The sequence below is a fragment of the Oncorhynchus tshawytscha genome, linkage group LG05, assembly GCF_018296145.1.
Source record: "Oncorhynchus tshawytscha isolate Ot180627B linkage group LG05, Otsh_v2.0, whole genome shotgun sequence".
Lineage (NCBI taxonomy): Eukaryota > Metazoa > Chordata > Actinopteri > Salmoniformes > Salmonidae > Oncorhynchus > Oncorhynchus tshawytscha.
In genome coordinates this window covers 17117791-17135739 of record NC_056433.1, presented here as the reverse complement: position 1 = coordinate 17135739, position 17949 = coordinate 17117791, and the positions used below count along the sequence as shown (strand labels likewise).

Sequence of the window (17949 nt, the reverse complement as noted above, 5' to 3'; positions counted from 1 at the left end):
GCAGTCCTCATGCCTCCTTGTAGCATGCCTGAGGCACGTTCATGCAGATGAGCAGGGACCCTGGGCATCTTTCTTTTGGTGTTTTTCAGAGTCAGTAGAAAGGCCTCTTTTTAGTGTCCTATGTTTTCATAACTGACCTTAATTGCCTACCGTCTGTAAGCTGTTAGTTTCTTAACGACCGTTCCACAGGTGCATGTTCATTAATTGTTTATGGTTCATTGAACAAGCAGTGTTAAAACCCTTTACAATGAAGATCTGTAAAGTTATTTGGATTTTTACGAATTATCTTTGAAAGACAGGGTCCTGGAAAAGGGACGTTTCTTTTTTTGCTGAGTTTAAGATGCTATATTGGATTGTTGGAAGATACATTTTTTCAAAGCCTATGAGAACTAATGCAAAAGTCACACTACAGTAGAATAACGCATTCCCTAAAAATCTTAACATTACATTTGATCATCGTCATCCAGTTTCATGCAGAGCTATCCATTATTTTAGTCATTATCAAATCAAAGTTTATTGGTTGCGTACACAGATTTGCAGGTGCTATGGCAGGTGCAGTGAAATGCTTATGTTACTAGCTCCAATAGTGCAGAATGATGTCTCGCAGATACAATAAAATACACAAATAAGAAAAATAATCCAAACAAGAATTCATAAAATAACAATCCAAGTAGATACAGTATATTACAGTGAGCATGTGTGAGCATTATGTTAAAGGTCACTCGAAAGCATCAATAATTGTACTTTTGTGAGCCTGTATGTAACGGTTGTTGTTGGTGGAAGAAGGTGAGGACCAATGCGTAGCGTGGTAAGTGTCCATATTTTTAATAAAGAAATTGAACACAACAAAAACAACAAAGTGAACGAACGAAACCGAAACAGTTCTGTCTGGTGCAGAATACAAACACTCAACAGAAAATAATCACCCACAAATCAAGGGTGAAAACAGGCTGCCTAAGTATGGTTCTCAATCAGGGACAACGATTGACAGCTGCCTCTGATTGAGAACCATACCAGGCCAAACCCAGAAATACCAACTCATAGAAAAACAAACATAGACAACCCACCCAACTCACGCCCTGACCATACTAAAACAAAGACATAACAAAAGAACTAAGGTCAGAATGTGACACAGTATAGGTCCTTCAGGTTGATTAAGTTAGGGAACAAAGCAATACCAAATACTTTCTGTACCAATAAGTACATTTTTGTGCAGTTTTTATGAGATCAGATATACAGTAGCATCCAGAATTGCATGTCTTGGCAAATGTGAAATGTAATGAAATGTACATCAAAACAAATGGTGTCCAACTGGTTGTTTCAAACTGTGCTACAATGTCGGGATCATTTTGTGTATTGTGGTTTCAAATGGACCATTACACATATTTTTACTGTGTCCCCCCCTTCTCTGGGTATGCTTGAATATGTATTGAATAACTACTTAATAACAGTACTTGTACAGTATTTTAGCATAAATCTGTCAACTGATGAAAAATATTTTTTCTTCTTACATTATCTTCTGCATTACTTCCAGTTTCTGACCACCCTTCCCATCTATTTGAGTGTTTGATTCAACATGTGTGACAGGTAAATGGGCTATTGACATGATGATTTTGTAACTCAGTTAATGAAACAATAAGTAATTGATTAAAATGTTTTCTTCTATTTGCTCTTCACGAATTCTGTACATTGTTCTTACATTTAAATAATAGGCTTCCGTCCAGATATGATGATGACTGTTTCATTCACACCCACCAGATTATGAGCATCAGTAGACTTTTATCAGATTTATTATTAAATTCCCTGAATGGAGAATATATAAACCTTCCTTTCCAATACATGTAGGCTTATCTAATGCAACATTGTTATGACATCTGTTTGCAATTAAGCCTAATTTCAACCAAAGCCTGAAAAGGTACTCTACCGTAGAAAAGTTTGGGGTCACTTAGAAATGTACTTGTTTTTTAAAGTAAAGAAACATTTTTGCCCATTAGAATAACATCAAAATGATCAGAAATACAGTGTAGACATTGTTAATGTTGTAAATGACTTTTGTAGCTGGAAACGGATGATTTTTAATGGAATATCTACATAGGCATACAGAGGCCCATTATCAGCAACCATCACTCCTGTGTTTCAATGGCACGTTGTGTTAGCTAATCCAAGTTTATCATTTTAAAAGGCTAATTGATCATTAGAAAACCCTTTTGCAATCTTGTTAGCACAGCTGAAAACGGTAGTGCTGATTAAAGAAGCAATAAAACTGGCCTTCTTTAGACTAGTTGAGTATCTGGAGCATCAGCATTTGTGGGTTCGATAACAGGCTCAAAATGGCCAGAAACAATTTACTTTCTTTTGGAATTCGTCAGTCTATTCTTGTTCTGAGAAATGAAGGCTATTCCATGCGAGAAATTGCCAAGAAACTGAATATCTCGTACGACGCTGTATAATACTGCCTTCACAGAACAGCACAAACTGTCTCCAGAATAGAAAGAGGAGTGGGAGGCCCCGGTGTACAACTGAGCAAGAGGACATGTACATTAGTAGAGTGTCTAGTTTGAGAAACAGACGGCTCCCTTGTCCTCAACTGGCAGCTTCATTAAATAGTACCCGCAAAACACCAGTCTCAACGTCAACAGTGAAAAGGCAACTCCGGGATGCTGGCCTTCAGATTCAGAGACACACAATAAGCCTTTGTGAAAAATGATTGAATACTATGTTATGGTTTTATGTTGTCTCTTTTTATGCTGCACTAAAATTTCTCAAAAAGGATTTACTGAACTTAACTGGAGGGGGAAAAAAAATCCTATTTGCATGTCATGGAGTAGACTACATGTTTCCTTTAACAACAACATATATTTCTCATTTGTTTCAGGTGTATGATGAAGACGTACCAGCAGCTACAGTGTATTCCTCTGTGTGGTTTAGAGCATCTGAGCCAATGTAAAAGTATTCCAGGTACAATAAAATACACGTTGCCAAAGTCTGTGGAACAAGTGGAGATAACTATCAAAGTTATTTAGTTCTACGTTACAGCATTAAAGTTCTTTGCATAACAAGAATGTTGCTTCCTAGTTCTTCTGATGACCACAAGAGGGCCTGTGGAAAGCACAAGGAGGAATGCAGGAGACTTTGAGAACCTCTTCATTTGTAGCGAATTCGGTCCCCAAAGTCTTGCCGTTTACCTCATACAACCCCTGCAGGGTGAGATTCTGCAGTACGTTGTAAAAGGCATTCCTTGCAAACTACAGTGTAACCTTGAAAAATAGTGTGCAAAACTGTCAAGGCAAAGGGTGGCTACTTTGAAGAATCTCAAATATAAAATACACTGCTCAAGAAAATAAAGGGAACACTAAAATAACACATCCTAGATCTGAATGAATGAAATATTCTTATTAAATACTTTTTTCTTAACATAGTTGAATGTGCTGACAACAAAATCACACAAAAATTATCAATGGAAATCAAATTTATCAACCCATGGAGGTCTGGATTTGGAGTCATTCTCAAAATTAAAGTGGGAAACCACACTACAGGCTGATCCAACTTTGATGTAATGTCCTTAAAACAAGTCAAAATTAGGCTCAGTAGTGTGTGTGGCCTCCACGTGCCTGTATGACCTCCCTACAATGCCTGGGCATGCTCCTGATGAGGTGGCGGATGGTCTCCTGAGGGATCTCCTCCCAGACCTGGACTAAAGCACCCACCAACTCCTGGACAGTCTGTGGTGCAATGTGGCGTTTGTGGATGGAGCGAGACATGATGTCTCAGATGTGCTCAATTGGATTCAGGTCTGGGGAACGGGCGGGCCAGTCCATAGCATCAATGCCTTCCTCTTGCAGGAACTGCTGACACACTCCAGCCACATGAGGTCTAGCATTGTCTTGCATTAGGAGGAACCCAGGGCCAACCGCACCAGCATATGGTCTCACAAGGGGTCTGAGGATCTCATCTCGGTACCTAATGGCAGTCAGGCTACCTCTGGCGAGCACATGGAGGGCTGTGCGGCCCCCCAAAGAAATGCCACCCCACACCATGACTGACCCACCGCCAAACCGGTCATGCTGGAGGATGTTGCAGGCAGCAGAACGTTCTCCACGGCGTCTCCAGACTGTCACGTCTGTCACATGTGCTCAGTGTGAACCTGCTTTCATCTGTGAAGAGCACAGGGCGCCAGTGGCAAATTTGCCAATCTTGGTGTTCTCTGGCAAATGCCAAACGTCCTGCACGGTGTTGGGCTGTAAGCACAACCCCCACCTGTGGACATCGGGCCCTCATACCACCCTCATGGAGTCTGTTTCTGACCGTTTGAGCAGACACATGCACATTTGTGGCCTGCTGGAGGTCTTCCTTGCTCTTCCTTGCACAAAGGCGGAGGTAGCGGTCCTGCTGCTGGGTTGTTGGCCTCCTACGGCCTCCTCCACGTCTCCTGATGTACTGGCCTGTCTCCTGGTAGCGCCTCCATGCTCTGGACACTACGCTGACAGACACAGCACACCTTCTTGCCACAGCTCGCATTGATGTGCCATCCTGGATGAGCTGCACTATCTGAGCCACTTGTGTGGGTTGTAGACTCCGTCTCATGCTACCACTAGAGTGAAAGCACCGCCAGCATTCAAAAGTGACCAAAACATCAGCCAGGAAGCATAGGAACTGAGAAGTGGTCTGTGGTTATCACCTCCAGAACCACTCCTTTATTGGGGGTGTCTTGCTAATTGCCTATAATTTCCACCTGTTGTCTATTCCATTTGCACAACAGCATGTGAAATTTATTGTCAATCAGTGTTGCTTCCTAAGTGGACAGTTTGAATTCACAGAGGTGTGATTGACTTGGAGTTACATTGTGTTGTTTAAGTGTTCCCTTTATTTTTTTGAGCAGTGTATATTTTGATTTGTTCAACACATTTTTGGTTACTACATGATTCCATATGTGTTATTTAATAGTTTTGATGTCTTCACTATTATTCTACAATGTAGAACATAGTAAAAATAAAGAAAAACCCTGGTACTGTACGTGTTAATGTTTACTGGGCTCGGTGGGCTGTCCTTCACCGTGGATTCTCCAGTCTGGCTTTAGTTGCTGTCTCTGCACAAAGAGGTTACTGTAGGCGAGCTTAGCAGCGTCCAATGCGTTGACTCCTTCCAGGGGTAGGCTGCAGCATGAGGCCTTACCATGGTACCTCACTATGACACTGGAACTGGAAAAGAATAAGTGCCAAAATGTTGGTGTTTACCCATCAATTATTGGGAATATATTTAGAGTGTGTGATTATCAATGTATGTATTTGTACACAAGTTTACTATTGTTGGTCAGCACAAATCATGCTTTTCACTGGAAATGAAACCAGACGTTGGCCTTTAGAGTTATGCTGTTGGTTTATTCTGAGAGTAGGCCAGGGGAACATCAGCTGTATCTTAAATGTTGTAACTGGCCTGACTGCCTGGCAGTGACTGCAGCCTGAAATAGCACTCTGCATGCAGCTAGGGCCCCCAGTACAGAGTTCAACAGGGCTGTTACCAGAGAATGGAACGTTAATTTTTCTACCATAAGCCACCTCGAACGTTGTTTTGGAGAATTTGGCAGTACATCCAACTGGCGTCATAACCGCAGACCACGTGTATCCACACTAGCACTGGACCTCCATATCCGGCTTCTTCACCTGCGGGATAGTGGGAAGGCTGAGGAGTATTTCTGCCTGTAATAAAGGCCTTTTGTGGGGACAAACTCATTCTGATTGGCTGGACCTGGCTGCCAAGTGGGTGTGCCTATGCCCTCTGAGGCCTATCCATGGATGTACCTTTTTTGTTGTTCCTAAAACAAGATCAGCTTTAAAAACATATATTTCTTTTCTCTTTCATGAGATAGTTGTTTGTATTATTTCTTGTTTTGTTATGGTTTTTGTTGTTTAAAAAAATATTTGGCTATATTTATTTTCAAACTGGAATATCATACATTTACATCTACATTATACAGTTGGAAGTTTACATACACCATAGCCAAATAAATTTAAACTCAGTTTTTCACAATTCCTGACATTTAATCCAAGTAAAAATTCCCTGCCTTAGGTCAGTTAGGATCAGCACTTTATTTTAAGAATGTGAAATATCAGAATAATAGTAGAGAGAATGATTTATTTCAGCTTTAATTTCTTTCATCACATTCCCAGTGGGTCAGACGTTTACATACACTCAATTAGTATTTGGTAGCATTGCCTTTAAATTGTTTAACTTGGGTCAAACGTTTTGGGTAGCCTTCCACAAGCTTCCCACAATAAGTTGGGGGAATATTGGCCCATTCCTCCTGACAGAGCTGGTGTAACTGAGTCAGGTTTGTAGACCTCCTTGCTCGCACACACTTTTTCAGTTCTGCCTACACATTTTCTATAGGATTGAGGTCAGGGATTTGTGATGGCCACTCCAATACCTTGACTTTGTTGTCCTTAAGCCCTTTTGCAACAACTTTGGAAGTATGCTTGGGGTCATTGTCCATTTGGAAGACCCATTTGAGACCAAGCTTTAACTTCCTGATTGATGTCTCGAGATGTTGCTTCAATATATCCACAATTTTTCTTCCTCATGATGCCATCTATTTTGTGAATTTCACCAGTCCCTCCTGCAGCAAAGCATCCCCACAACATGATGCTGCCACCCCCATGCTTCACGGTTGGGATGGTGTTCTTCGGCTTGTAAGCCTCCCCCTTTTCCCTCCAAACATAACAATGGTCATTATGGCCAAAGAGTTATATTTTGTTTCATTAGACCAGAGGACATTTCTCCAAAAAGTATGATCTTTGTCCCCATGTGCAGTTCCAAACCATAGTCCGACTTTTTTATGGCGGTTTTGGAGCAGTGGCTTCTTCCTTGCTGAGCGGCCTTTCAGGTTATGTCGATATAGGACTCGTTTTTCTGTGGATATAGATACATTTGTACCTGTTTCCTCAAGCATCTTCACAAGGTCCTTTGCTGTTGTTCTGGAATTGATTTGCACTTTTCATACCTTAGTACGTTCATCTCTAGGAGACAGAACGCATCTCCTTCCTGAGCGGTATGACTGCTGCGTGGTCCCATGGTGTTTATACTTGTATACTATTGTTAGTACAGATGAATGCGGTACCTTCAGGCGTTTGGAAATTGCTCCCATGGATGAAACAGACTTGTGGAAGTCTATTTTTTTTCTGAGGTCTTGGTTGATTTCCCCACGATGTCAAGCAAAGCGGCACTGAGTTTGAAGGTCGTCCTTGAAATCCACAGGTACACCTCCAATTGACTCAAATGATGTAAATTAGCCTATCAGAAGCTTCTAAAGCAATGACATTTTCTGGAATTTTCCAAGCTGTTTAAAGGCAGTCAATTTAGTGTATGTAAACAAACTACTAGAATTGTGATAGTGAATTATAAGTGAAATAATCTGTCTGTAAACAATTGTTGGAAAAATTACTTGTGTTATGCACAAAGTAGATGTCCTAACCGACTTGCCAAAACTATAGTTTGTTAACAAGAAATTTGTGGAGTGGTTGAAAAACGAGTTTTAATGCATGTAAACTTCGACTTCAACTGTATATACACTACAGGTCAAAAGTTTTAGAACACCAACTCATTCAAAGGTTTTTCTTTATTTTTACTATTTTCTACATTCTAGAATAGTGAAGATATCAAAACTATGAAATAACACATATGGAACCATGTAGTAACGAAAGTGTTAAATCAAAATATATTTTATATTTGAGATTCTTCAAAGTAGCCATGCTTTGCCTTGATGACCGCTTTGCACACTCTTGGCATTCTCTCAACCAGCTTCGAGGTAGTCACCTGGAATGCATTTTAATTAACAGGCGTGCCTTGTTAAAAGTTAATTTGTGGAATGTATTTCCTTCTTAATGCGTTTGAGCCAAGCCGTTGTGTTGTGACAAGGTATACAGTACATTCGATAAGAGCTGGACCCATGGCTATACCCCTGCCCAGTCATGTGTCTGGGCAGGGGTATAGATTAATTTTTCAATTGACTGATTTCCTTATATGAACTATAAAACTCAAGTCAAATCTTTGAAATTGGGTTTATATTTTTGTTCGGTATAGTGTTACAGGTTAATTTTTCACTGTTGTGTAAGTTATTTATCCGCAACCACTACAATCAATGCTGAAACTTGAGTACTAGTTCCCTGATGTTGTATAATGTTATTCGATTACTAAACCAATAAACGTGTGGGGAGACTGACAGGCATTGTGAAGTCCGTGACATCTTAGCATTTTCAACTTGTGAGGGCAAATGGTAACAGACAGAAAACATGTAAGGGGTAGCCAATATTTTAATTTCAATTTAGATATGAAATGAATCATAAAATTTAAAAAATTCTAATTGCAAAGTGAGAGTATTGCTTTAAGATGTATACACATTTAGTCACTGGACTTAACTTTTTGAACATTTGCAAAAAACAAAATTCAATCTTTGGTACAGTAATACAATTTCATTTTTGTGTGACACGGAGTGAAGGAACAAGAACTAGCAGCTGCCTAGCTCTAGAGGGAAGGGGTCAAATGTGTGTTACATAATAATAAAGACCATGTCATTCATCTTTCTTCCGGTAAACATTCTCAGCGCTTTAGATGGAACAACACTGGTGATCAGGGGGCCAATGAAAGGGAAAAAAAAAAAAAAAGCAGAAATGTGTCAGTGCTGGAGAGATTCAAAACAAAGGGCACTCAGTCAGTGCTCGTGCTGAATTTGTCTGTTTCCTGCAGCGGCAGTTGTCCTCGTCATCAGAGGGGGAATTTTTGATTTTGAGACTCACATTTGTCACTCCATCTTCTTGATGTCGTTCACCCAGCTGGCTCCCTCTGTCGTTGAGCCTGGGGACGAGGTTACCGTCTTCAAGACCGTCCTTCCAGAGAGTTCCCTGAAGATTGTGGGTCCTCCCTGCAGTGCATTCAAGGCAATAGCAGTCACAACTGGTGGGCTGAAGTTCACAGAACCCCAAACCTTTACACAACTATTCTTGCTTGCCATTGTGGTGACTCGTGTTGGTTCAGTCAGTCTTGTGCAAATTTGTAAGATAATCTTTCTTACGTTTAATACGTCCCAATGGGCACTGCAGCCCATTATCGGAACAGTAAGTGCACCAGCTCAAGGTGAACATCTTTTTTAGGCTTCAGTAACAAAACTATACTTTCTGTTAAAATAACATGAAAAATATACACTTATATTACATGTTTACAGTATATACATTTACACAAGTTCATAAAAAATCCCCCCAAAAACAAGGCCGCTTGCTCAGAACACGTGAAATTGTATTACAGATCAAAAACTCATTACATTCTGTTGCTGTTAAGTTATAGTTCCAGTTCTTTCAGAGTCCAAATTCTTCAGTGCCAAATTTGTCATTGATCAGGTATAGACGGATCTTTTTTATAAGATTTTCCATCCATTGAGATCATGGTTTATCTTGAACCTTCAGCAGAGACTTCAAATGAAACGTAATTTGCTCTCGGCTGTGGTCGGAATGTTGGGGGGCAGTCTCGCCGACCCAATGACTCGGTGGTTTGGGCAGGACACTTGGAGACGGGGGCTCGCTGAATTTAGCTCCAGCATAGATCTTCTCTCCGTCTTTCAGCTCATCCTCAGGTACAAGCTCAGCTGGGGATACAGTCACAATCTTGACATTGTTAACTGAGTTGAAGGGATTCTTCTCTCTACGGAGGAGCTGGAAGGGAGCAGAATTGGGCTTTGTGTGGCAGCTGTTGTCATATTTCTGTACTGAGGGAGCATTGCAAGGTGCATTAACGTGCCTGCTCCGTTGGTTCCGGGTGTTGAGATTTTGGGCAGCTTGATCGAGTCTATCGAGGTTGTGGACAGACTGGTCACCTGGTGTTGTGGCCCTCTCCACTCTCCCATTTTTTGACTTCAGCAGCTGGGAGGAAAGAGAAACAAACGTTACAGTTTCACAAGGTCTGAACCATTCTAAATGTTACGCAAATAGTTTCTACTCTGAAGAACACTTGAGCAAACATTTTAAAAATAATTTCCAGTTCCATCATTTATTTTTGGTGTCAATGCGATATGTAAACATCTCAGGAACTGGCACATCGCCGGCATTGTTGAAATCCTTCATAACATTTCGTAAGATGGCGTCGGAGAAGAAGGCAGCCGTTTTATGTGCCCCCAGCAGATTGTTTTTTTGTTTGTTTATTTGCAACTTATTTTTTGTACATAATGTTGCTGCTACCATCTCTTATGACCGAAAACAACTTCTAGACATCAGGACTGCGATTACTCACCACGGACTAGCAGAATCCTTTTTTTCCTTTCATGACTCTGAGCCCGACGCAAAGGATATACGGTTTCCTCGGGAACAGACCCCGATCCCCGTGATCTGCGTGAAGAGGAGGCCGAGAAAGAGAGGCCGAAGGTCGGGCTGCCTTCTGTACATTCGTAGGCGATCTAATAAACCCCCACTTCCCTCCATTCTGCTAGCAAACGTGCAATCTTTGGAGAATAAAATCGACGAGATACGCGGAAGATTAAACTACCAACGGGACATTAAAAACTGTAACATCTCATGCTTCACGGAGTCGTGACTGAACGACAAGAATATCAACATACAGCTGGCTGGTTATACGATGTACCAGCAGGATAGAACAGCGGTGTCTGGTAAGACAAGGTGCGGCGGACTAGGTATTTTTGTAAACAGCTGGTGCATGATATTTAAGTAAGTCTCAAGCTATTGCTCACCTGTGGTAGAGTATCTCATGATAAGCTGGAGACCACACTACCTACCGAGATCATTTTCATCTGTATTCCACCATAAGCAAACAAGAAAACACTCATACGGAGACGGCGCTCCTAGTAGCCGGGGACTTTAATCAGGGAAACTTAAATCTGTTTCACCACATTTCTATCAGCATGTTAAACATTTCTATCAGCATGCAACCAGAGGAAAAATAACTCTGAACCACCTATACTCCACACAGAGATGCATTCAAAGCTCTCCCTCCATTCGGCAAATCTGACCATAATTCTATACTCCTGATTCCTACTTACAAGCAAAGATTAAAGCAGGATGCACTAGTGACTAGATTTTTTAAAAAGCAGTCAGAGGAAGCAGATGCTAAGCTACAGGACTGTTTTGCTAGCACCGACTGGAATATGCTCCGGGATTCCTCTGATGGCACCACATCAGTCATTGGCTTGATAAATAAATGCATCGATGACGTTGTCCCCACAGTGACCACACGTACATACCCCACCCAGAAGCCATAGATTACAGGCAGCATCCGCACTGAGCTAAAGGGTAGAGCTGCCACTTTCAAGGAGTGGGACTCTAACCCGGAAGCTTATAAGAAACCCTGCTATGCCCTCCGACAGACGAACCATCAAACAGGCAAAACATCAATAAGGGACTAAGATCGAATCGTACTAAACCGGCTCCGACACTCGTCGGATGTGGCAGGGCTTGCAAACCAATTACAGACAACAAAGGGAAGCACAGCCGAGAGCTGCCCAGTATGGATCCTACCAGATGAGCTAAACTACTTCAATGCTCGCGTCGAGGCAAATAACACTGAAACATGCATGAGAGCACCATCTGTTCCGGACAACTGTGTGATCACGCTCTCCGCAGCCGATGTGAGTAAGACCTTTAGCCAGGTCAACATTCACAAGGCAGCAGGGCCAGACAGATTACCAGGACGTGTACTACGAGCATGCACTGACCAACTGGTAAATGACTTCACTGACATTTTCAACCTGTCCCTGTTTTACTGCTGTCCCAACCTGTCCCTATTTTACTGCTGCTCTTTAATTACTTGTTACTTTTCTCTTATCTGCATTTTTTGTTTTAAACTGAATTGTTGGTTAGGGGCTTGTAAGTAAGCATTTCACTGTACGGTCTACACCTGTTGTATTCGGCGCATGTGACTAATACATTTGATTTGATAACAAGTAACCTAAATACCTGTAGCACATCTACTCAGGCCAACCTTTAATAAACATTGTTTGTACAATGTGTACCAAATTCCTATGTCATTGGGCTGCATTCCGTATTTTTTTGTTGTTGTGCATAACGTTAAATTAAACCGAAACAATGCTGTTCTGAACAACAACTTGAAAAACAGGGAGGGGTTTTGAACACTCAACATGGCCACTTCCGTTTAAATATGTTACTCATTGCTTCAAGCCACACCCAGCAAAGGTACCATGGTCTGTTCAAGAAAGTTCAGTTCGATTAAACGTTTGCTATATTACGGATCGCACTGAACAAGTTTCCACAAACCGTTCAACATTCTTTTAGGTATGTTTGATCCGCTTGGTGGGTGTGGCTTGAAGCAATGAGTGACGTATTTAAAGGGAAGCAGCCGTGCTGACAGCGTTCCCCAACCCCGTTTTTAAAATGGTATTATTTTTTTTTAAGTGGTCATTCACCCAGTGCATAGTTTCCCAAAATCGTTTTGGCTTGTGCCCTAGTACTACACAGCGGATCCAAGTTTGGGAAACCCTGACCTAGTGAGCGCACCATTGTACAATGGCTTAACATCTTTGTACATTTAGATGTTTTTGCACTCAACATAAAAGGGGGAAATTACTCGACGTTGCATAGTGCGTGTGTTTACATGGATAAATGCAGCATGTTTTACTAACAATGGACAAAGTAATAACCACATGTACAAACTCAATCTACTTCACAAAATTAACTGAATAATATACCTCTTTCTTTGTCCCCTGCTTTAGATGGTGACAGGTCAGCACAGTCGCCTGGGTCCGGTGGGTTGCGAGTTCGGCACTTGGGGCTTTACAAGCTGCGACATTGTTGTTGATGTCTGCAAGCCGTGTGGGGTTGTTTCTCAGCGTTTTTTGGCGCGGTTGTTGGTGTGTCCGCTGTAACCCTGACGTTGTTGAACGCAATTTTCTCCCACCTTTCTTCAACAGTGCTTGTCTTGTTTTGCCTAGGCTTGCCCCGACGTGGTAGGAAGTCAAAATGGATGGCTTATTGTTTTCAACGTTGTCCAGATTTGGTTCAATATTTATTAGTGATTCGCCCAACATGACTTCAAAGTGGAGAGGGTAGGACACATCAACGATACTAGCTAGTTTAATTTTTTCGAAAGTGGTAAGTAGGCCAACTTTAACCAGCTAGCCAACGACGTTAGTTCACCTCACTACTACAACAATCAACAGCTAACGACGACGTTATTTAGTACGTAGATGGTTGAACTGAAGTCGGTCCGAAAACCTCGATGCAGTGGGGTTTTGATAAATTGAAGAGTACACCGATGTTGATAACGTAATCTTGTAACTCGAAGCACGGTCTTCGAGATGGCGTAGAAGCTATGGAAATGGCGCGGGACAACTTCCCGATTGTATTTCAGGGGAAGCTGAAACACACGCCCACTTATTTCAAAACAAAGGATAGGAGAGCAACACGGTTTTAACGCCGTACATTACGTTAATTGCTACTAGTAGCTAATAGAATAACAAAATGCCATTATATGTGGTTTATTCTGCACGCGAATGCGTGCTCCGCGAAAAGGTAGCAGCAGTGAATAAATAAACCATTGGTTTCGAAAGCAGGAAATTGCAGATCTCCCATGTTCGAAATTACGTCATGTATGATGGTGTCATTCTCATGACCGGTACTTTCCACAGGGAGAGGCTATTGCCGCGTTCAAAACAACTGGGAACTCTGAAAAATACAAGGTAAATTCAGTGGACGTCAGTGATCTTCAGGTCGGAAAGACGGAGCTCTAGAAAGAGGCCCGAGTTGGAAATCCGAGTTGGCTGACCGTTCAAGTCGATCCTGTCGGAGATCGTTTTTTCCTAGTTCCAAATTGTTTTAAACGCACCGAAGTCGAGCGTTCCCCATGAAGTCCGAAGTCGAGAGTTCCCCATGCCGCGTTCAGAACAACTGGGAACTCAGAAATCTCCGACTTCAAAGGCTATTAGACACCACAAGGTCCCAGCTACTATCTAATCAACACAGCATTGACATGTTCCCATCCCTGGTTAAAAAGCCTAACCCAACACAATATGGGGCGGCAGGTAGCCTAGTGGTTAGAGCATTGAACTAATAACCAAAAGATTGCGAGGTAAAAATCTGTCGTTCTACCACTGAACAAGACAGCACTGTTCCTAGGCCGTCATTGAAAATAATAATTTGTTCTTAACTGACTTGCCTATTTAAAGACAGATGAAAAAAATCTGCCAATTAATTTCCAGCAATATTGCCCATGTCTGTCTTTGTGGTGTATCACTCCGTGCCTAGTCAGTTGATGTGATAACCATCTTAGAAGTATATCGAAATTACGTCATGTAGAAGTATATAATTTGGATCTATTATTTGCAAACTTTGCCATGAAATGGGCAGCAGCAGTACAGAATCCTTGCTAGTCCTGCACACTGGACAGCACCTTCCTCATCAAAGGGGAATTACACAAAAACAATTCTAATTTGTTAGCTTTCTTCCAGACAAAAAAAAAAATGGTATTCTGGTGTGATTTAAGCATAAACATGGACTCCGAAACATCTCTTTTCGTTTTTTCTCTATGAACAGTTGTAATTTTGAGAGTGAAAAAAACATATATATATTCTAAGACCAGGAAAAGTACAAATCTGAAAACATAATTTGGGAAAATTTAAAACATAATTTGGGGAAAAAATAACAGACTTCATAGGGCCCCCCTTAAGAGTTGTTTATTAACCATTATTTTTACCAGATATATTGACAGAAAACATAGTGAACTCCTTTCTCTTGTACAATAAGGACCCGGGAAGAGTTGCAGGGGAAAGAAGAGAAGAATGTGCCTATTTGAAAGCTAGAAAAAAGTGAGTATGTCACGATATGTTTCATTAGTAGCTCTCATGCTAGAAAAGGTGGGATACCTCTGGGCTACACTATGTAGCTACTTCCATCTCCTTAATGCAGCAAGCGGGAGTGAAAGACACTAGTGTGCCCGGTGTTGTTGTGTTGCCTGCTTGCAGCACAAACTCTCCCCATTGAGCAGTGTTTATCTGCAGGCCTATCACAGTGACATCCAAATTGTTACTACCAATATTACAAGTTATTTATCTGTATTCTGTATAGGCTGCTATCCTACTCTAAATAAAATGTATTGGGATGGAAAAAATTGGAGATGATGTCCAAATACAGATAGTGACCAATACTACAAGTTATTTCTCCCTCGCCCATAGAAATAAACCTCACTTTATTTTACACGTTTTAACTAGCGCATTTTCTTGCCAGCATAAACTTGCTGGGAGGGCTCATAAGGACGACTGACTGAACCGAATACATTCGTCTCCACATTTGACTCTCAGCTGCTCAACCAACATAATCGATTTGGGCACCAGGCGTGTCCGTATAGCCCAGGGATCATCAACTAGATGTAAGCGAGGTTTGAAATGATTGTTTTAGTCAATTATTAAAAATGTTTGGACTTCTTGCGGTCAATTTGTAGTCTACAAATGATTTGTAATTATGTTCCGGCCCCCTGACCATCTGTCTAGTTGATGATCCCTGGGGTATACAGACACGCCTGGAGTTTTTTCTTGGGCGCATGGTCAGGGGGCCTGAACGTAATTACAAATAATTAGTAGACTGCACATTGACCGCAAGAACTCAAAACATATATAATACTCTGTCACTGTTTTGTTGACCCATCCTCAGTTTTCTCATATCACAACCATTAAACTCTGTAACTGTTTTAAAATCACCATGGCCCTCATGGTGAACTCCCTGGTTTTCTTCCTCTCCGGCAACTGAGTTAGGAAGGATGCCTGTATCTTTGTAGTGACTGGGTGTATTGATACACCATCCAAAGCCTAATTAATAACTTCACCATGCTCAAAGGGATATTCAGCGTCTGCTTTTTTGTATTTTTATACATCTACCAATCGGTGCCCTTCTTTGTGTTGGCATTGAAAAACCTCCCTGGTCTTTGTGCTTGAAATTCACTACTCGATTGAGGGAGCTTACAGATACTTGTATGTGTGGGGTACAGAGATAGGGGGAGTCATTAAAAAAACATGTTAACCACTATTATTATTGGGAACCCTGATATCGCCTCTCCCTTTCCAACATTTCATGTACAAGCTTTTGAGTATGGTGGCCAGAGGGGATCTATCTGTCAGTCTTTCTTTCTGGCTCTGTCTGTACAACGCAGCAATATAATGATGTTCATTACACGGGGAGATGCTTTCCTCATGTGTTGGTACTCTGAGCCAGGCAGCGAGCACAGTTTTAATATTCTGATCACACAGAGGGAGGTCATTCAAGCTGTTGCTGAGCTCTTGTACGTGATCTGCTTGCCTGGTTGGAGCTGCTGCATCAAATCGGCTAGGCAACAGCTGCAGTCTGTGTTGCTAGGGCAAAGTCTCATCACATGAGCAGACCCTCTAGCATGTGATTGGTCCTCCTGATCAACATTTTTTCTACTTCATTTTTATTTTCACACACAAACAGACTATGTCATACAGTTGAAGTCGGAAGTTTACATACACCTTAGCCAAATAAATTTAAACTCAGTTTTTCACAATTCCTGACATTTAATACAAGTAAGTGGATCTACATCTTAGTGGATCACCACTTTATTTTAAGAATGTGAAATGTCAGAATAATAGTAGAGAGAGTGATTTATTTCAGCTTTTATTTCTTTCATCACATTCCCAGTGGGTCAGAAATGTACATACACTCAATCAGTATTTGGAGCATTGCCTTCAGTATTTGGTAGCATTGGCTTTAAATGGTTTAAATTGGGTCAAATGCTTTATGTAGCCGCCCACAAGCTTCCCACAATAAGTTGGGTGAATATTGGCCCATTCCTCCTGACAGAGCTGGTGTAACTGAGAAAGAGAATATGTCATGTACATATTTGTCCTCTGACTATACGTGTAACAACGATTGATAGTCTTTCCTGGTTGAGGGTTGAAGATTGACTACTTATCTTTTAGTCTTTTTTAGAAACATTTGGCTGCATTTACCCAGGCAGCCCAATTCTGATATTTCTAACAATAATTAGTCTTTTGACCAATCCCATCAGATCTTCTCACATCATATTTTTTTCTGAGCTGATCTGATTGGTTAAAAGACAAAAACTATCAGAATTGGGCTGCCTGTGTAAAGGCAAGCCTTGTGTTTCTTACCGGGACCCAAACCGAAAACGTCGCTCAGTAATATATCGAGCCATGTCATCAAGGACTGCTCTGCCACCAGAGGCTACTCAGGCAAAAAACAAGTTTAGCTTTAATTTAAAAAACAGATTAAAAAAAAACATATTGTATCACAGCACCTAACCTCTTTCTAAAGATTTAATTTAACTGTACTGTATAGAAGTATATTAATATGTATATAGTGCGTAAATAGCATTTTTGTTGTCTTTTGGAGTCTTGACAATATATCATTCTTGTTTTAATTTGTCATATTATCTTATGTTGTTCTTGTTTGCAACACTTCTGTACTCTGTTCTGTATTTTATGTTTTATGTGGACCCCAGGAAGAGTAACTGCTTCATGTGGACATTTAAAAGATATCTTAAAACACACCTTTTTAGATAATTTCCTAGGGTGCTATTTTAGTCTTTCCGTTTTCATTGTTATTCTTTTGTTTTTTATCCTCCTATGTTGATATTTTTTCCACTAATTGGTCTTTTGACCAATCACATCAGATCTTTTCACATCAGCTCTTTTTCAGGGCTGATCTGATTAGTCAAAAGACCAATTGGTGAGAAAAAGATCAGAATTGTGCTGCCTGTGTAAATACAGCCATAGAAAACTGAATGTAGGAGGAGGCATGTAAAGAACCCACCTAAAACAGGGAAAGTTGTTGGAAAGCAGTGGATTGACATTGCTGCAGCCACAGGGTGAAAAGAACGAGCAATCAGGTGGGCAGGCAATTAAGAGACACATTTCAACTTATAAAACATATCTGTTGCCTATTAGAAACTAGATGTTATGACAGACAGAGC

General features: G+C 41.0%; 1 protein-coding gene and 1 long non-coding RNA gene across 10 annotated transcripts in view; one reads left to right on the top strand and one right to left on the bottom strand.

The window, feature by feature from the left end:
• Positions 1 to 8288: 8288 nt before the first annotated feature.
• Positions 8289 to 13655, bottom strand: LOC112250034 (proline-rich nuclear receptor coactivator 1). Its single transcript, XM_024419854.2, has 2 exons — positions 12698 to 13655; positions 8289 to 9905 (listed from the first exon to the last, which is right to left on the bottom strand). Exons 1-2 carry the CDS (start codon positions 13034 to 13036, stop codon positions 9429 to 9431), a joined length of 816 nt encoding a protein of 271 aa, XP_024275622.1. The 5' UTR covers positions 13037 to 13655; the 3' UTR covers positions 8289 to 9428.
• Positions 12213 to 17949, top strand: part of LOC121846491 — a 154876-nt gene continuing 149139 nt past the window's right edge. For all 9 annotated transcript variants that reach the window (XR_006083366.1, XR_006083360.1, XR_006083365.1 and 6 more), the window contains exons 1-2: positions 12213 to 12284; positions 14751 to 14812. This is a non-coding gene — a long non-coding RNA (uncharacterized LOC121846491). The remainder of the gene's footprint in view (positions 12285 to 14750; positions 14813 to 17949) is intronic.

Bases quoted from the DNA above. Each gene is read 5' to 3' on its own strand.
- LOC112250034 (XM_024419854.2), bottom strand. From the start codon at position 13,036: ATGTTGGGCGAATCACTAATAAATATTGAACCAAATCTGGACAACGTT. The intron at 9,906-12,697 runs GTATATTATTCA...CTTTCCTCCCAG, and splicing joins AGCAGGGGACAAAGAAAGAG to CTGCTGAAGTCAAAAAATGG.